At 36.6% G+C, this 21,568-nt stretch overlaps 1 protein-coding gene across 1 annotated transcript in view; it reads right to left on the reverse strand.

Annotated features, from left to right (window-relative positions):
• KCNQ5 (potassium voltage-gated channel subfamily Q member 5) overlaps nucleotides 1-21,568 on the reverse strand; it is a 451,205-nt gene that overhangs the window by 61,741 nt on the left and 367,896 nt on the right. Inside the window, 2 exon segments of the mRNA XM_025042894.1 lie at nucleotides 7,740-7,835; nucleotides 13,730-13,840. Of these exon segments, the coding sequence (XP_024898662.1) occupies nucleotides 7,740-7,835; nucleotides 13,730-13,840 (207 nt within the window).

Below are 21,568 nucleotides of genomic sequence, written 5' to 3' on the forward strand. Positions count from 1 at the left end.
TTATGAAACCTAGAATGAAGAAAGCAGAGATCTAATAATATTCCTTTTCCTGAGAATATCATCGAATAAATGCAAGCTGAACAAAAAGTTAAAAATCAACGCAAGTACTTTGGAAAACCGTTTGGTAGGAATGCATACATTACCCTATGATACAGCCACAGACTTCTATGTACATACTCAACAGATATGTTTCTAGGTGCTTATATAGTACAAGAGATACGTACTATAATGTTCAAAACGACATTATTCTTAACAAATAAAAGCTGAAAATACTCAAATACTTATCAAAAGTAGAATACATATATGTTGTTAATATTAACAGAATGGAATAGTACACGGTAAGAGTATGCTATAACTATTCTCAACAGTATGGATGAACTTTACATGAATAATGGCCAGTGAGAGAAACAAGACACAAAAGAATACATACTGTGAATCCATTTCTATAAAGTACCAAGAAAAAAAAAGGAGGAGGAATTTTTAGAAGGCAGTGTAGTGGTTACCCTTGGGATACAGTTATTAAGAATTGGTACAAAAGAAGTACTGGACATATTCTGTGTCTTTATCTGGCGCTGGAGTGGTCAGTTCTCGCAAGAGATGCGCTTTTTTCTGTATGCACATTACAGTTTAATAAAATGTTCAAGAAGCGATATTAAAAATCTAGAAAAATATATAGTAGAACCTGAGTTCTTTATAAAAAAATAATATTAAGGAAAGTTTAAATAATTGAAGCAGGGTTCTTTGCCTGGAGCCTTGCTCACATGGCTCATGCTAATTTATTCCACAAATCTGGGAAAACTTATGCTAAACCTCTTGGCATCTTATAGAGAATAAAGCAGTTATTATATCATTCTGAAATGTTAGTTTTTGTTTGCAAATATTATATAAACACAACTTATAGAGTGGTTCAGAGTAATCAATGAAAGGAAGTATTATTGCAGCTTCTTCTGTGGAGAGGCTGAGAGAACCTCCAATGCTGTGATGGCATTGATGGCTGCTTTAATTAAACAATTTTCATAGAAGGCACCATATATATGTGAACTCAGTTTCTTTGGAAGCAAGACTCATGGAGAACTAGAAGCACACAGCAGGTCTATATGCATTACTAGACACCAGTAAAAAAATCCCGAACAACAATACAACAAAAAATGGGACCAAGTAATTATCTGCCAATGTATAAAGAATTGGGGGCAAAAGAGGCCACTCTTAGAAAATTGAAAATTTTAACAATGAGACCTACCTTCTTGCTCTTTTTCTATCAAATTGATCTCAACTGCTAAGCTCTTATTCCCTTCATTACTTTTTTCCTAAAAATATCTTATAAATGGGAGGTACAGAAGGAGCAAGTGACCATGTATCTCAGGGCCGATATGAGCTAACCGGCAAAATGGAAGTGGAAAGTGTAACTCTATTACTCTTACACTCGAATAACTTTGTCCTGTCCTTAGCTCTTTCTCTCTCAGCTATTTGTTTCTAGTAGCTGAACCTCAAGCCCACAACCATATGATCAAGTAGCTGATGTTCCCATATTTAAAGCCAAAATCACAGTGGTTGACAAGAAAAAAAAATAATGCCCCAGAGAGATTTAATTTACATGTCATATACTCTCCAAAGGATAAGTCAATAAGGAGCAGAATGAAAGCCAAGTTTACCATTTATCAGGCCACCCTGGTGCTCTAGGAAGCTAAACAAATTCAAAATTTGGTCTATAATTATAATTACAATGTTAGCGTAATTAAGTTTTTAGGGAGTTTTTAGTTTGTATTGTCTGGAGTATTACAGCTATGGCACATTTGACTCTTTCTGAAAATTTTAATTTCAGCTGGCCATCTGAAGGTATAATTAACATGAAACTGATTATTTTCAGGATACAGAATTTAAGAAGTCAGGGAATTAAAAGATTCAGGATGAAAATCAGTAATCCCTTCCCCTCCCTTGCTTTTCATTAATTTTTGTTCTTTAGAGGCAACCGCCTTCAATTCTTAGAGTTGTTGCTTCTATTTTTAAGAATCCTAATATTTATGGATTGTTCTCATTCTTATATTTCTTGATTTTTTCAATTTTAGGCACTATCAATGAACTTCTTACCATAAAAAATAATGACATCTCACTTACATACTCTCTTCCCTTCCTCTCATCCTACCAACAATTTTTAGTTAAGATACTATTTAGTGTTCGCTTTATTATGACTCTGTAACTATTTTTCCTACATCAGCAATGTGATGTACCATGGCTTTTTTCTTTCTTATATAATTTTTTTGTTTTTGTTTTTTTTTTTGTAGTTATCGTTGCCCTATTTTAATTTCTTGATTTGCCTTTATATACCTATCATGAATACATTTCTGAACCCCCCAAAAGAACTCTAAGATTCCACTGGTTAAATACATCATGAAATCTGTCAGTTCCATTTTATATTTCCTTTAAGGATCTTTCTCCTGGAGCTCCCTAGCTGCCTGCTCACTCTGTTCTCTAGGCCTATTATAGCTTTTGTTCTGAGATTTCTCTTCCTTATCATCCTAGAAATTCCCTCTGCTCTTTCCTGTGTGGAATCTCTTGTGTTCTGGATCTCATGTCTCTCTTTCTTGGTTTATCTCCTTGTTTTAGAAGAATAATTTTATCCAAATAGCTTCTTCTTCTTTTTCTTCTTTTTTTTTTTTTCAAATTAGCTTTATCAATGTATAATTAACTCACAAAATTGTAAGATATTGGAAGTATACATAGTGGTGATTATATATTTTTATATTTATATTTAATATAAATATATATTAAAAGGATTTCCCCTATCCAGATAATTAATACATACATCTCTTCACATATTTATCTTTTCTTGTGTGTGAGAACATTTAAGTTCTACACTCTTAGCAAATTTCAATTACATAATACAGTGTTATCAATTATAGTCACCATGTTTTACATTAGATTCTAAGACCTTGTTCATTTTATAGCTGAAAGTTTGTACCCTTTTATCTCATTTCCTCCACTCTCCATGCCCTAGCAAACACTTTTTACTCGCTGTTTCTAAGAGTTTAACAACAAAAAAAATTAGACTCTACGTATAAGTGATACTATGCAGCATTTGCCTTTCTTTGTCTGGCTATTTCACTTAGCATGATGCCCTCAGGGTCTATCCATGTTGTTGCAACATGGCAGGATTTCCTTCTTTCTTATGGTTAAATAATATGTCACTGTGTGCGTATATATACACAAACACATATATAAATCCCACTATAGAAACAGTATGGAGGTTACTCAAAAAATTAAAAATAGAACTACCATATGATCCAGGAATTCCATTTCTGGGAATAGATCCAAAAGAAATGAAAACACAATATCGAAGAGATATCTACACTCCCATGTTCATTGCAGTGTTATTCGCAATAGCCAAGACATGGAAACAACCTAAGTATCCATCAATGGATGAATGGAAAAAAAGATGAGATACATATATACCAAGTAGTTTCCTGAGTAAGAGTAAGTGGAAGGTAAAGTTTTGAGATCTTGCATGTCTAGGAATGCCATTATGTTATTCTCACACTCAATGAATAGTTTGGCTGGGTCTAGAATTATAAGTTAGAAATAATTTTTCTCCATAATTTAAAAAGTATTGTTCTGCTATCTTTTAAGTTTAGTGTTACTAATGAGAAATCCAACATAATCCTGTTTCTTGACCTTTCGATACTTCTTGCCTGGAAAGCATTTAGAATCCCATTTTTTGCAAGTGTTCTGATATTTCACTATGGTATACTCAGTGTGGCGTTTTTCTTTTCTTCAGAGGGTTGGGCATTTGGTGGGCCCTCTTGCTGTGGCTACTCATTTCCAGAGAATAATAATGTAATCTTTCTTTGATAATCCTCCCTTAGTTTCCCTGTACTTTTTTTGAAATACTGTTAGTTGAATATTTGAGCTCCTGGAAGGGTCATCCAATTTTCATATCTTTTTTTGTCTTATTTTCCATCTCTGTGTTTGTAGTCTGCTTTCTAGGAGATTTTCACAACTCTATCTCCCTTTTGTTTTCTTTTCTACTGTCATATTTTTCACCTTTAGAATTTTTTTTCTAAATCTGTTCTTATTTATGACAGAAACACTAAAAAAGATGTATAAGCTCTGCATAAATGGTTTAAATTTATTGACTGGTGACCTTACTTTAAAGTAACTGGGTGAAAACTCAGTTATTTCACTAGTCGAAGCTAAAGTTTCTCTCTTTGTCTCTCTGTGTCTCTGTCTGTCTGTCTGTCTGTCTGTCTATATACTTATATATATCTAGATATAGGTGTATATATATATACACATATATATGTATATACATATATATATATATACATACATATATTTTTTTTTCTTTTGGGCCAACTAGTTTCCTTATAGCAACACCTTCTAATCTTTTCAGGAAAATAAGGTTACCTGTCAGCATTCATTTCACAAACTTTCACTTAATTCTCCTGTTTCTGTTTCTAGTAAAGCATCTTGGCTCCATTCTGAACTGGCCCAGTCTCTCCAGAGTAAACTTCTAACATGGAACTTTTGAAGTACCTTTAAGTGCTAATCCCAAGGCTTCAGTAATATATATATGAGGATGCAACTGCCGCTATTTGAAAGGAGTAATGGATTCAGATTCGGACACAAGGGTTCTGAGTCCTAGCTCTTCTTAGGCTTGTGCCGGAGATCAGTTGACATAATGTATTAGAAACACTCTGCAAACTAAAAAGCACTTCACAAGTCTTAGCCATTATTAATAAAAGTTACGACATTTGGACAAGCATTTAAAACTTTAGTGAGAGCTGCCTTTTTTTTCCAGACTGCTCCACTTGAAATGAAAAGTTAATTTAAATGAATCATGCAAAGATATTGACACAGTTAAATTTGCTGCAAGCTGCTGGGGTTTTAAACTTTTCCCTCAACCCCTGAAATTCTGGTTAATTTAGTTGTATCAACCAAATGAGAAAGCAATTTGGAAATTTCAGTGCCCCTTTAGAAAGACAGTGAGTGGCTCTGGCTTAAAACAAATGATTGCTCTTGGTCTTGATGTTTTGTGTGTTCAGCAAATCAAGGCAGATTTATTGGGTAGAGAAATGAATGGATCAGTAAATGAGGCCTGCTTTGCAATCTAGTGCATCCTTAAAAATAAATTTCTACAATATATAATTAAGGCTTAACACCCTAAATTCTGGCTAGGGGTCAGAATAATGAATATATTTAATACTTATGTAATTATTCCTATGTCTAATAGATGAATTAATTGCATTTGGATAGGGACACACAATTGCTTTTTAAATTCGTAGATTCTATTTTGATTAGTAGAATGAAACTACAATTAGATTTTAAAGGTATGCCTGAGTGTTTCAAGCCTTTCATTTTACACTCTTTTTGTTGTTGTTGTTCAGAACAACATATAAGCTAGAGTTTTAAGTAAAAGAAAAATTAATGATTTTACTCCATTGTTACCTACATTTGTATAAGTTCAATTATTGATCACAGTGTTATATAACTGAGTTCCATAAAATAATATTTTAGATCTCCAGGCAAAGCTGTTCAATCAGTCTCTTCTCCACCTTTTATGGGTTACCTAAGAGGAAGGCCTTGCCTTGCTTTGGCTGTGAACATATAAATGTCTCTGGTCCAATGATTTGCTGCAGGAGTAATATTCTATTTTCAAGTTCAATTGAAAATTGTTTTTGCACAATTTAGTAGTTGATAATAAGTTAGATCAAGAAAGTTCCACCTAATACAGAGATATATTATTCTCTATATCTATCTTGTGCAATTTAATAGCTAACAGCCAACTATGGCTATTGAATTTTTGAAATGGTGGCTAGTGCCACTGAGGAATTGAATCTCTAAATTTAAATAGTCACATGTAGCTAATGGCAACTGTATTGGGTGGAACAGCTCTATTGCATCACAAGGGATACATGCATAAGAAATCCCAAGGGCTCACTTTCTAACGGAACAGCTGATATTCTAAAATGTTTTTTGATACAGAGTCCCCTTTCAATATTCAGATGTATCAAGGATCTGCACACAGAAGTGATTGTATTTTGAGTATGTGTTCATTGAGAAATGTAAAAAACTAATAACTTAGTAAGAGTTTTAAATAAATTTGAACTTTATTCATAATTATAGTATCTCCATTCTCCTGAGAGCAAGTAAGATACATCATTGGTTCTATATGTAGACAGGGCTTGGTGCCCGGATGGATGCAAGGAACCCAGGGAATAACTTCTGCATTCACAGGTTGGAAAACATTGTTCTAGAATTAAAAGATAAGAAATAAATTAAAGAATAATTAAGAGGTAAAAATAGTAAGGAGACAAGTTCTTTAGAAGTACGGAAACACCTCATAACCAGTTAGGAAGCACCAAAGGCTGAAAGACTATCAGTCTGAGCTTCAAGGTATCTTGTGTTCACACTTGAGTGTGTGATACCTCTTTTCATTAAGGCGATTGTCATTTGGTTTCACATCTTAAACTCCTACTACTTAGGGATCTTTTCCTTCAAGAAAACAAAGTTAACTTTGTTTTTAGGACTATTTTAAAACATGGAAATTAAAAAAAAAAAAAAGACCCTCAGTGGTTTGTATTAGAAGTTATGCCCAATGCTCCATCTCTTTGTCAATAGTTGCAGAATAGCTTGATTTAAAGATTAATATCCTCATTTAGTCATCAGATACAAAATAGATTGCTTTCATAGTATAACTAAACCACCCTCACTCACTTCTTTCCCTTGCTCCATTTCTGTTGGAGCTACTTCATTTCACAGCAATTGGTAAGGGAAAAGGATAGGGTTGTGTAGTGGTTCCCCCAACCCAACCCACCCACTTAAACCTACAATCTAAATTAAAACAATGTGCTTATTACTACAACATGAAGGCAAGTCTCCTAGTACCTCAGACCGCCACTTCAAACCCCTTCAGTTAGGAATTCTGAATCTCCCACTGGCTGACAGAAAAAGAAAACACTAGATTGTATAATCAGTGTGTCTATAATTAAATACCAACTCCACTTTATGGATCTACAGAAAAATATACTTCATGATTCTTAAACAACCTGATTCTAGGATGGTGCTACTCCCAAAAGATATAGACAGCAAAAGGAGAAGAATTCCTTTGTGCTGAAGCAAATCCTGAGTTATTGACAAGGAAATGAAATGTTAAACACCTGTATATTATGAGTTAGCTTTCAAATAATATGCTCATGATTTCATATTCTCAAACATTGAGGTATTCCATAATCTCACCAGCTCTTAAGATAACTATTTTAAGTTATTGCTCTAGATGACATTAAAAATAATTCCACAGGTATACATCCTTGACATTCTAAACAAATATGCTGTTCTTCAGAACAGTGGCATCCATCTGGCTGGAGAAGGTAATTGTAATGCAGAGAACAATGCCATGTTCTGCTCCATCACTTGATGATCAATTATGTTTCACCGAGTAATTCTTAAGACGTATTTGGTTATTGCAGGCGCAACATGGCTGCTAACCTCTGCATGACTTTGCTGGCATGACTAATTAACCTGAACAATACCTGGACTATTTACTGAAAGTATGTATTATTTTTCTGTTTGGGAGGGGGGAACATTTGTCCAAATCCAAGACTGTGTGTTAAGTTCCAGCTTCAGTTTAAAAAACAGAACAAAAGAGTAGCTCTACTAAGCAATGAAGCATAGAGATTAGAAAATGACCCAGCAAGTGCTTATGGAGACAGATGTTGCCATCTACCTATTACACTGACATTTACCTGAATGAGGTTGGCAGCTGGGTTCCTTCTTTTCTCAAAGTGTTTCTGGCGGTGCTGTTCTTGTACTTTTAATGCAAAACCTGAGCCAAGAATGCCCTGGAAAAAAATACAAATCGGTACTTCAACTTTTTTTTCAAAAGCACTGTTAAATACTATAAATATTAAAAAGTAACTCTCTAAAATGAGTTTGAGAGAAGACAGACAGTATGCAACCTGTCCATAAACATACTACTTACTCAAACAAACACTATTTACCTCTATTATAATACCATTGGCCAATGGCAAGTTGTTGGGCAAGACTGCCAAGAAATATAACAACTTCTGTTCTTTAGTAAATCAATGAGGCATTGCCATTTACTGTCTCTTATAGTATAGTAGAGGCACCATAATTACAGATAAAAATCACTATTAAAAACTATTTTTTGTGTGGTCTTCTCTGTAACATTAGGATAAATGGTGCTATCCAGTGATGGAATATGGAGGACATGAATTGTGGTTTTGAACAGAGGTGGATTTTAAATCTGGGACGGTTAAAGTTTTGCTGCTGTGGACATGGGAGTTTTTCTAGCACTTTGATGAAACTACTGAATTTTATATTTTCCATTTGTGAAACAGTGGGCGGGGGAGTGTTTAAAATTTGTCCCAGTTTAATCTTTGGGATGCTATAATTCTATACCTATCAAAGTCAAGTGAAAGAGGTGAGGGGAAGGACAGTTATCCAGATAAGACAGTTTTGAAGACATAGGAGGTTTTCCATTTTCCTTGTTTGTATAACAAAGACAAGAGCATGGGTAATTGCAAAGCACATTCCTATTTCCCTGAGTTTTAATCTCATACTTTTAGCATTCCTTGCCTTTTTGGTTTTGGCTCACCTATTCAGATTTTGGGGTTTGTAAGATTAGTATGTTCCTCCTATGTTTATGTAAATTTTTTTGGCTGGTTTGCTTCCTTCTGCTTATCATCTTAATTTGCCAAAATTCTGGCTTTTTAAAATGCTCCTGTCTTCAGTTTGCTTTGGTCTAACATTGTGGAATCAAGATGTTTTGTCTCAGCCTTGGGTTGGCTTTTGGAGCTTGCTAAATTCAATCTCCGAGCTTTGTCTATAATTCTCCACTTTATTGGCATGAGACGTAGAGATCCACTGCTTTCAAGTCTGTAGATTTTGCTTGCTAGCTATAAATTATTAGCTTTTAATTAAACTTTAAAGAGTCTAACCCTTAGGTGAGATATGGGTGTCCTAAAAGCACTAAGTCGGTATTAATCACAAATAAGGAATGGTTGTTTTTCTTTTCTTTACTTCTTTATAGTAACTCAAAGATAGTATAGGCTGCCTGGGGAGGTGATGGGTTTCTCATCTTTAGGAGGTGTTAAGTCTCAGCTGGATGATAGCTTGGCTCAGATATTTTTGGGTTCTAGATAAACTTTAAGCTTTCTCTTATCTTGAGAATCCACAATTCTGAGTACATCTGTGACAATAACTAGATAATAAGTAATGTGATTACAGTAGATCCTCCCTTTGTCACAGGGATATGTTCCAAAACCCTCAGTAGATACTCAAAACCACAGTTACTACCTAAACCTATATATGCTATGTTTTTCCCTATACATATGTACCTATAATAAATTTTAATTTACAAATTAGGCACGGTGAGAGATTAACAAGAACAACAATAAAATAAAACAATTATAACAATATACTGTCATATAAGTTATGTGAATATAGTCTCTCTCTCTCTGATAACCAATCTCATAATGGAGATGGCTATTAAGTAACTATTGAGTGGGTAGCATATACAGCATGGATATACAGTCCTGTACAGGCTGGAGTCCAAGGGTGGGAAATTTCATCACGCTACTCAGAATGGCATGCAATTTAAAACTTATGAATTGCTTATTTCTGGAATTTTCCATTTAATATTTTCCAATCAAGGTTGACTGTGGGTAACTGAAACCACAGAAAGTGAAACTGCAGATAATGGGGTGGGGGGAGGACTGACTACTGTATGCAAAATACAGTTATACGATAATACTATTTGCTATTAATGAGCAGTTATCAACTTCATTATTAATAAGAATAAATGACTACCATAAAATTAGAAATTATATCATAGGTTCTGTTTTCCATTTCTTTTTCAGTGATTGTCTCATAGAGGTTGTGATTGCACAAACTAAACTTTATAAAAACCTGGACTGTATGATCTTGTTTTTAGATTTAAACATTTCTCTCCATTTGGAGGTTATAAAAGTGGCCTCCATTTCTAAATCCAAATCAACTATAGTCATTCTTAACTCTTAATTTTTTTTTCCTGCTACTTAAGATCATTTAGGAAAGATTTACTTATTTTCCTTTTAATGTCATTTTTCATGAAGTATAAACGTGTAAGAGAATATGAAACATTAGAATTTATAGCATATATTTATACCACATATTATGTGTAATCCACTCGGAGCTTGATTCAGATTTTGTACATATTGAATTAACAGCAATAGCTACCATTTTGGAGCATTTAGTATGTGGATATGAGGCTCAGAGTTAAATCCCTTTTGGAAATTGAAGACAGGCCTCACATAGCACAAACTTTGCATCTTCCAAATAAATTCAAATGTGCTGAAAATCACATTGGTATTGCTTAGAAACATATATTAGTTGATGGCAAATATGCCAGACTGTACATTACAACAATTAAACCGGGTCTACTCATCGTCTCTTTATAGCTCTATTCCAATTTTCTACCACCTTTCTTACTACACAGCTCAGTGAACCTAAATGGAAGTCTGTTAAAATCTATTATGAAATATATAATAGATTTTAGTTAAAAATATAACATATTATTATAAAATATAGATAATATATTAATATATATAAAATCACTGATTAGTGAGTGAATATGTACAATTTATGTGCCATCCCTTCAAATATTGACACCTATATATACAAATTCTTAGAAATTGAGTTTTGTTGTAATCTATTTTCTAAGATCGCATTACTTAAATTTTTAGGTTTTAAATTTTAGTACTATGCCAAGAAGGGCTACATAAACACCAAATGGGAAGAAAATTTATTTTGGTAAGCATTTAAAATATTTATCCCTGTTATCTTCCAGGTTAAAGGAGCCTAATTCATACCCCCACACATGGCAAACAGGATAGACCAAATGATACTCTTAGGAGTATCTAGCAGGAGGGAGGGAGCATCCTGAAGAAGAGAAAGACCTGCCTCTCAGGGCGAAGAGCTGGCGCTGCCTCTGCAAGCTCATTAGGCCTCAGGGAAAGTAACCCCTTAGTGGAGCTTGGAAAGGGTGGCCTTTGTGACTCTGTGATCTACAAAAGAGTCCTTTTACTTTGAGAGAAAAGATGAGAAAATGCTCTTCTCTTTGTTAGTTCTCAGGTTTCCTGGGTGGGAGAAAACCTAAACGGGTGGCCCATGATCGACATATAACTTTCTTAGCAAAATGCCAATGTGCTTTCCTAAATCTCAATCAGACAACATGTCGGCCTGCAGGTGCACAAGACATAATGGCATTTCCAGCCATTCTTTTTTTAAAGGTATATATGAACCATTTAGTCTTTCACTCACTATATAAGAGCTCAACACCTTTTACAGAGGTTGCAGTAAAAAGATCCATGGTAAAGTTTACTTTTCTTGGCATTGTTAGGGAATGTTCTGTGCAAGCAAGTTTTTTGATTTCCAGCATATATTTATTTAATTTACATAAATAAAATTTTATAATCACTTTATTGAGAAACCTTTCCAAGAATGATTACTTAGTCTCTGATCTTGAACCTAAAAGAGTGACACAGTTTAACCTCCCTGTAGTAGGCCAAAGTTTATTGACAGGGGCACGTATTTCTCTGTGCTGGATGTAGCCAGCTCCCAGAGGTGCGCTGACCCTAACACTCACTGGCCCTAGGTCTTTATGCCTTTGAACATTTATATATAGCTTGCTTACAGATTTTCTTTTCCTTCCCTTGTTGTTGTCTTTCACCATCTCTTCTTGTTGTAGTGTTTGTTCTATCAGTCTATCTTTATATTTGCTGTTTATAATCTTCAAAGAATTGTGAAGCTATATAGCCATGTTCATCAAAATTTTCTCTAAATTAAGAAAAGGTTCTGCATAGGTCTCAAGAGGCTCTCCCACGAGGATAGCACCTATAATGTGGATTTTAACAGCCCAGAGGTTGACAACTTCCCTGTTTGTGGTGTTTCACTGGATCACAGAAGTTGTTACATATGTGGCCTCAGGATGAGTATAAACACAAAAGCAGTGGTATTTCATGCCATTATTTTGGGGAAAAAAGCCCCAAATTGCATTTTATTTTTTCTTAAGGTATTTTCCTATAAGAAATCTGATTATTAAGTGAAGCTCTGCTCGTTCTAAATTGTTGAGACTGCTGGATAAGTTGACTCTGAATAAGTGAGATGCTTTTTTGACTCTCTTTGATTTTTGTCACTTTACAACAGTAAATTCATATATTGAGATTCATACAGAAAACAATGACTAGCACTGGACTTGCATTATCATATAGGTCTTCACAAAATTTCTCTGGGTGTAATAATTCTTCCTTCATTATACTGATGAAGAAACATACCCAAGGTTATTGTTATGGACTGAATTGTGTCCCTCTAAAATTCATATGTTGGAGTCTTAATCTCTAGTTCCTCAGAAGGTGACCCTATTTAAAGATAAGATCTTTAGAGAGGTAATCAATTTACAATGAGATCATTAAGGTAGGACCTAATTCAATATGACTGGGGTTCTTAAAGGAAGAAATTTGGACACAAACACGTACAGAGGAAAGACGATGTGAAGACTCAGGGAAAAGACTACCATCTACAAACCAAGGAAAGAGGCCTGGAACACATCCTTCTCTCATCTCCCTCATAAACAACCAACCCTGACAGCTCCTTGATTTTAGACTTCTAGCCTCCAGAATTGTGAGACGATACATTTCTGTTGGTTAGGCCACACAGTCTGTGATACCTTGTTACAGCAGCCCTAGCAAACTAAAACAGCCACAGAAGTAGCACATGACAAAAACAGAATTCACAATGAGGTCTAATGCTCAAGCTTTTGCATGGTGTTTTCAGTCTCTTCTCTGTGATTTTGTGTGGTCTGGGGTAGAATCAGCTGGTCAAACTGGAGTTGGACAGTGGCCATGGGAAGGACAAGCATGTCCTCTGCACTCATTCACAGGCTGAGAAGGAACCCTGTTAGCTAAGCCTGTGGTGCTGAAAATCCCCACCCCCTCTGCTTCCTTGGAGGCGTGCTCTGGGGTCTCTGCTTGGCAGAGACTGTGACTATGAGTCAGCTTGTGTCTGGAGCAAGACTAAGGCTATTGTTCCTTAAGCATGACTGCTGCCACTTGTGGATGGAGGCAAACTGTAATATTTTGATCAATTTCCTTTAAAGAAACAAGTAGAAAATGGAGGAGCTTCATCCATTAAGGGGAAAATAATCAGAAGCTTGGAAGAAGATAAATGTGCTCTTCATTCTGATAAGATGCAGAAAGTGCTCATTAAGAAAAATCAATGATGATGACACAAAGAATAAATCATCTGACACATTGAAAACCCTTTAAGGTCATATAATTTTCACTCAAATGGATAAATACTACACTTGTGCACATCTATCTCTTTAGTAGCACATATTATAAACCAAATTGGAATGATCAGCTTAAAAAGAAATCTTTGTCTTTACAAATATTCTAAATGTATTAGTAGGATGTTGACAGAAAGTCGATGCCATCGGAATTATTATTTGGTCATAAAGACCTAGCTGGTATAAAACTCTCAGGTTAAGTGTCTCCAAGGGAAAACTATTTTAAATAAATTATCCACATAGATATATGTAGAAAGGTCGATATTATATCAGAAAAATTATATTTGTAAACAATATAGATATGTTCCTGGGCATGTGAATTTGTGAAAGCTCACACTAACAAACCTTTAAGATCTAATTTAAATGCTTTATTTTTGCAGAGATACTCACGGCAGGAAGTGCAAAGAAAGAAATGCCAAGGAGCGCAAAGCCTGCAGAAAGCAATCTTCCCAGCCAAGTTAGGGGAGTTTTGTCTCCATAGCCAATCGTTGTCAATGTAATCTAAAAACAAAATAAATAGAATGTGCAGCTTAAGTACGTGAGAGGAAAGTTAGGACCTATGAACAGGAGGCAAAGCAACGTTTCCACTAAATCATTATTCAACACGTCTTGTGGGTGCATTTTATTACTGTGCTTTAATTTTCCATGACGCATAACAGAACCTCTCTTTGTTTAAGATAGGGAATAACCTACATACTTGTTCCTCTCTTATAACACAATTTTATTTTCCATCTTTTTAATGTGTGTTCCAAGAAAGGTTATTTAAGTTAAGTGGATAACCATCAGTGATATAGAAGCGATAGCACCATAGATTTAGGACTGGATCAGTACACAAAACAATAACTTATGTTAATTATGGCTGTCCATTTATTACCTTGGCAGGCATTTCCTGAAGGTCTGGTGTGTGCAAGGTACGTGTTATGATTTATAGTGGAACAAAAACAAGAGGTACATAGTTCTTGTCCTAAGATATTTACAGCATAAGAGGGCGACATGTCACACACAAATCATTAAAACACAAAATAGGGCAAGACAGGTATTATGATGGATGCACAATTAATCTACCACGGGAATTCAGAGGATAGATTATTACCAGCTTGGGGAGGATGTGATCATACCTAGCCTTTGAAAAAGGAGCAATATTTTGAGAGGCAGAAATGATACAGAGGGTGATCTGGAGCCGGGGAAGGGGGTTGCAGGGGAGGAATCAGGTGACCAGCTTTATAGCAGTGAGAACAGAAAGGGTAGGTTCTGTTCAGCTGGGCTGGAGCATGGTGAGTCTGAAGAGGATTAGTGAAAGAGGTTAACTAGTTATGCTAAAGCTGGATCAGGGAGTGTCTTTGAAAAACGCTAATTAGTTCATGTCTTTCCCCTTATCAAACTGTTCCAGGGTCTTCCCATGCCACTTAGAACAGTCCCAGCTCCTCTCCAGGGCCGACGAGGTTCTGCAAGATCTGGCAGAATGATGCAGCAATTGAACTGGAACAGTGGCGATGGGACTACACGGGAGTGGAGAGTAAAGAGATGTGTTTAGGAAGTTCAATAGAAATATATTTACTGATTGTCTGGGATCAAGGGGAAGACTAGGTCAACAAGGACTTGACAATTTCAAGGGGAAGATAGTTCCACCATAAATAAAAATATGAGGAAGAGAAGATTTTGGAGCAAAGGTGAGTTTGGTTTTGCAAAGAAGGGTTCTTAAAAAAGTCAGTATGATTCAGATCTAGAAAAGTCGAGCAGGAAATTGAGATCATGAACCCGAGTCTTGAGAGAGAGAGAGAGAGAGAGAGATTGGGTTTCCCATGAGATTTGGGTTTTGGAATCAGGCACAGGGTAGTTGTTTAAGCTTTGTGAATAAATAAGATTGCAGAGCATTCAAAGAAGGGGTCCAAAGAGACCTCAGGAAACACAGACATTTAAGGGATGGAAGAGAAAGGAAAGTCAGAGAAGAATATATTTTTTTCAAAAAGCGGGAGAACTAGGAATGGGTTATATAAACAGAAACTCAACGGAGAAGAGGAGTTTCACAAAGGACCAGGTGATTCCCGATGTCACAGGCTCATAGATAACAAAGAGAATGAGGACTGAGAAAAGATATTGGACACGGAGATAGGTAGTTACTGATGATTTCTAAGAAAGTGGTTGCTTTGTTCATGTCACCTTACCTGGGCTTTGAAGGAGTCGTAAGTTTATGAGAAAAAGAAATGATAGAGGGATATAAACTCCACAATGCCAGACCTTTCAGAAGTACTCCACTCACCTGACCACTCCTTTCTAGAATCTCTCTTCTCTTATCACTTCTGTGGTTTTCCCTTTATATCTCCTATAGCTTCTCTTACGTGGCTCCTCCTCCTCTAGTCAACCTTTAAATATCACTTGAGGTTTGGTTCTGCATCTTTTTCTGTTTTTTTTTTTTCCTTTTTTTTAAATTATATTATCCTCTAACTTTCCTTTCTCTTTTAGCTCCTCTTTTATTTTTTCTCTCCTCCCAGATGATCTTAAATGTTCTCGTGGATTTAAATACCATTTTTATGCTGAACAAACCAAATTTATACTTCCAGGCCAGGCCATTCTTTTGAGCTCCAGATTCTTACATCTGTGGTTGATATTTTTATTTGCATGTTGCGCAGTCATTTAAACTTAACATGTTTAAAACAGAACTCTTGTTTCTTCTCAACCTGTTACTCCCCCAAATGTATTCCCCCGCACTGTAATCCAGAGCGCTGTCATTTACTCCGTTCTCACATCAGAAGCTGTAGAGTCACCCTGATTGCTCCGTTCTCTCACTCCCTTCACTGAATCTATCAGCAATTCCCATTGATTTTATCTCCCAAAGATACTGCACATTTATCCCCTTTGCTCTGTCTTCACTGCCACCATGGTAGACAAGGCTGCTACAGCAGCCCCTAAATTGCTCTCTGATTTTGCTCTTGCCTCCCTTCAGTTCCTTCTCCACACTCCTGCAAGCGGTATCATTTCCTTATTGCCCTCTAAAAATACTTCAATGGCTACTCATTGAATTCAGAATAAATTCCAAGCTCCTAACCATGGCTTACGTGACACGGACTCCACCTGCTTCCTAAGATCATCCTGCTTTCATCCTCGCTCACTGTGTTTTAACCACAGTATCCTTTCAGCTCTTCAAACACACCAGGTTACTTCTGCCTCATCCTGTTCCCTCAGCCAGAAGTGCTCTTCCTACTCTTCCCAAGGCTCCTTCTCATCCTTCAGGTCGTCTTCAAAATATCTCGCCAACAGAGAGGACTTCCTTACCCACTTTGTCTATAATAGGGCCTCTGGTCATCTCTATTTCAGATTCTTGTTTCTTAATAGCACTTGTCCTAAGTGGCAGTTTGCTGTATTTTTTTATTTTTATTTTTTATTTTTTAGTGGAAGGGTCCTTATTTCCTTTACTAGAAAGAGGAACCATGTCTTTATTCTTTGTTATCTCCCTGACATCTAGCATGATGCTTGCCACGAAGTAGAAGGAACTCAATGAATATTTAGTAAATCAATGAAGAATTCTTTCAAGAATATTGGTGATAAATGGAGTGAGAAACAGGGCAAAAACTCCTTGAAATCTCTGACTCTGCGGGGATGCTTTCTAAAACGTATTTGTGCATGTTTGCAGAGAGGATGAGCCTGGGGAGGGAAGAGCTGGTGGCTTTATGATAAGTTAAGGCAGAGAAAATAGGATGAAGAGTACTGTTGGAGGGGTTAGCCGTGGCAGGGTGAAAGGACACCTCTTTCATGTGGGGGGAAGTTGTGGACACAGTGTGAATGGAGGGCAGGACTGAGAATGCTGGAGCCGTTTCCCTTCAATTCCAGTGAAGAAGAGGGTGAGATCATCTGCGGGGAGAGAAAAGTTTGGAACAGAGGAAAAGACTTGGGGCTGTGAGGGTGTGAGAAAGTGTTAAGTACAAATCAGCAAGAGGCCTACTGGGCAGAGGAAGCTCATCCAAGGTTGGAGAGAGGGAATTCGTAGCAGAACCTAGTAGCCAAGTTAATTAAATACCACGGGCAGTATCAGTATGGGACTCTCAAAGGAATTCCTTGAGATTGCAATGAAAATATTCCAGCTCAATTTTATTACAGGTTCCTAATCTTAAATATGTGAAAATGATTTTAATCTGCTATACTTTTTCTGCAAAATAGTTCAATCCTTTTACAGCAGTTTATTAATAATCATGAACTAAAAAAGAAATTTCATGGTTTGGTCACGGTGATAATGTTACATTTCAGGGTTTGCTTTACGTTCTAATAATACATTTGAGTTATTCTCCTTGGCCCAGTGCTCAGAGAGTGGATTTTAAACCACTGCCTCTAATTCTGAAGAATGTGACATGGCGAAGTGACAATGTGCTCAGTGTTTTATTCTGAGTAGAGAAGAACGCCTGCTCCCTCTCATTCCAAGAGAGTTGCCCTTACAAGAGTTGTGAACTTTGAGTTGCGAACTCTGAGAGCAGCACCCTGGGGTCCCTCTGGGGGCAGTGAAGGCTCTGTCTGCCTTCTCTGCACTCTGGTTCAGGCTTCCAGATGATCATGTCTCCCCACATGCAGGGGACTGGAATGACCAGCAGTGCGGCCAGCCGCAGCAACTGCTTCCACTCTGATTTCAAAGTCAAAGTCATTTAGGGTGTTGCTTGGTCGAAAGTGCAGGGGCCTTTTGTTGCCAGGCTAGGTGTGAGAAGGGTCAGGCAATAGGGGGCAGTTTCTTTTCTCTCCATGCCAAGGAGAAAGTTAGTGGAGAGTTTCCTGGGTGCATCAGTTCACATCTTGTGGCCGAAAGGAGACCACTGGGCTTCCTGATGTGAACAGAGAAGTAGCACCAGAGAAGAAATTATGATGTTTCTAAGATAAATTTATGATAAAAAGATGTGAGCCTTCTTCGTGAATTCACACTGGCCCATATGCTTGATCTAGCTGCTGACTTTTTAAGGCCTTAATTGGCTGCATTTGATAAAACCATCCCCAGATGAAGCTTGCATAGATATTCATTGATTTTCTTAACTTTCAGGTCGAGCTGTCCTTGAAGTACCGGTGAGTCTTCTGGGAACAGGACAACTGCATTATCATTCTTTCCTTTTCCCAGCATCTGGAAGGCTCTGCTAATGGATATCAGTGGCTCCTTTGCACACGGACTGAGTAGCAGAAGCCCTTCTGGTGTGTATTCTCCCCGACTTGTGTTAAACAATAAACCCATTTCTATCCTTTGGAAATCTTGTGAAGTTTTCAGTGGCTGAACCCCATAATGATTAGTTTCATTTGGATCTAAAGTTAGAGAAAGGCTCACACAGAACCCCAAAGACATCAGCTCTTTAGGGAGCTCCTGGAACAGCAGCTTGTTTTAGGCAGTCTTGAGAGGTGGCATATGTGATATTGAGGGGATTGGAGGAAATCACACCTGGAGGAAATTGACTACATTGGGCATAATTCCATTTTTTGACCTACTTCTAGAGCTTATAGGAGGTATGCTAGTGAACATATGCTGAACTGATTAAATTTTCAAAATTTATTTATGTATTTATTTATGCACTTATTTATTATTGATTCTTACTCATTTACTTTTTTTTTTGCTTTGCCAGTAATTTATTTAGCACAGGTTCGCTGTGGGAATTATAATAAATTCATTAGCCTTTAGCATACAAGATAATATTTCTTAATAAGTCAATTAAAGAAATAATATACTCCAAACAAATGACAGATTAATCACAGTATTGCTCCAGATAAGGGGAGATGAGAGGAATAAAGTCTAAATTTGCAGAGGTATATTTTTTTTATACGTTACACATTGACTTTTGACTATGGTGTCTACTATCTCATTAGAAAGGTCGTGAAATTTTGAATTTACTTTTAAAAGTTAGAAGATAAATTTAAAACACTTCTAATATCTCTTCCAGTGCAATTTTAAGGAGAGTGATACTTTCATGAAGCAAGAGGATGCCATTTATCAACCACACTTTATGACCTGAGGTGGAAGCTGGCAGATGCGTTCTCAGGCTGCAGCCTGACAGGATAGATGAGGACCTGAGAGGGATGGGCACACTTCAGCCTGTTGCTCAACCTTGGTGAGCCTAAGGAAGGCTGGGAGTTTGTGCTGCCTCTCCAGATGGACGATTTACTTGAAGGTGATTTGGCAAGTGGGAACAGCTCAGATAAATGTTTGCCCTCATATTCCATATGCTCAGCTGCAGTCATGCAGGTGAGAAAAGATATTTTCTGAAAATTCATGGGTTGCAAATATGGGCATAAAGTTATATTCGTAGTAGCAAAGTCTGAGGTACACTGGGGACATCTCAGTGTTTAGTGATCAAGAATTCTCCCTCAGGAATAATACTGCAAAACAAATGCAATTTTTTTTTTTTATGGGATGGCAGATGCTACGGTCAGATTATAACTTAGACATCAGCTGGACTACTGTTATTATTACTTTTTTCAATAGCAGAATTCATTCAAGACCAGGAGATATAAATCTTTCAAGCAACAAATCAACAAGTATTTATTGGTCTGATTTTGAGGATACAATTATGAATACTAGTTTATAGCTAATGTACTTATGTGAACAAGTTAAGAATATACTATCTGTAGATTTAATTTCTCCATAAGGGGGTCTATTAAGGGAGGATGACTAACACTGGTAGTTTGTCAACAATCTCCTCCTTCCCCCATTCTTCTCTCGTTTCTCTCTTCTCCTCCCCCACCTCCTCCATAGTCATAGAACCTGTGTAGTTAATTTTGAAATTTGGATACCTTGAGCTAGCAGATCAAAAAGGTTAGATCTTCAACATCAGAAGCTCCTGTATTGGTGGTATCATACAACTTGGGTTCTGCTGTGGCAGGTAACTCAGGGCATTAGCATTCTATATTGATCTTCTGGGCTTGTGGTCGAATATGTAATAATAGTAGTAACTAACATTTGTGTAGTGCTTGATAAAGCACATCTACATGTCCTAATCTCATTTAACACACACAGCAACTTTGTGTTTGGCTGATATTACTATCACCATTTTACAGAGATATTAAATGATTGCTTAATATCACACCTCCATTAAATCATAACGACGAGGGTAGAACTCAGGTCTACTGACTATCGTTCTGTTATTTTCCATACAACATGTGCTCAACACTTATGGAATAATACTGAGCAAAATTTCCAGAGCCATGTGTGAGATGATATTATACAAGGAATAGACTTCTTAGGAAAGACTTCCCCAAAGAAGTTTATGACCAATGCACTTCACAAATGCATGCTGCTAAGGTAGGCGTGCGACTTGCTGATGCTCATAACAGCCGGGGTGTTTGGGTGGATAGCGGCTGGGGGATGTGTGTCTCAGTATTTGCTTGGCAGTGAACAATGTTCTTGAATAGTTAGGAACTGGTGTGTTCATTATTTCATAGCCAAGTAAAGCTTAGATACCATCAGGTAATACATTGGTAGTAAGAAACACTTGTTAACTTTTATTTAATGTACCAGCACTGAGTCAGAAAACAAGAGTTTATAAGTGGTTCCAGAAAATGTTTTGTCCTGGTGAACCCAATGTAAGGAGGGTTGATTCTTAGAATTATAATGTATTATCAAGGACAAGGGTATCTTTGTTCATTCCACAAACTTACACCATTTCTTATTCTTAGATTTTGCAGGGGGGATGAAACTTATGGCATATATTTGGGCTGTATGACCTGTTGAGTGCACAGTACACTATATTATACATTGAGCTGTCTATATTGTTTGCTTCGAGAAAGACTGTAAAAATTTCAGCATGAATTCTAACTCTGGCTGATACTGAATTCTTCTACATGCCTGAAGTAATCATTTCAAGCACACAGTCTCAGGTGGAGGCTGTATTTAGATGCTTACTCAAGAGTAGATTTATACTATCTGCTGCTGTATTTTTTAAAAAAACCCACAACACCATCTTCATCATAGAAATAGCAGTAAATAGAAAGAGGACAAACTGGCCTTTACTTGGTCATTACCAGAAAAAATTACTTCAGGAAAACCTGATCTTAAGTCAGTTCTGAACAAATTTAAAGCAAATCAAAAGGAGAAAAATAATAACAGGAAATAAGATAATGATAAAAGATAACTCCAGAAATACCTGTTACAAATTTACTTCAGAATAAATCTAAAGCAACTAACAAGGAGGAAAATAATAACAGGAAATAACATTAAATGGAGCTGTGCCCATCAGAAGATCCTCTTTTCCTGTAGCTGCCAGCGCCTGAGCC

This window comes from Pteropus alecto, unplaced genomic scaffold (assembly GCF_000325575.1).
Source record: "Pteropus alecto unplaced genomic scaffold, ASM32557v1 scaffold7, whole genome shotgun sequence".
Classification (NCBI taxonomy): domain Eukaryota; kingdom Metazoa; phylum Chordata; class Mammalia; order Chiroptera; family Pteropodidae; genus Pteropus; species Pteropus alecto.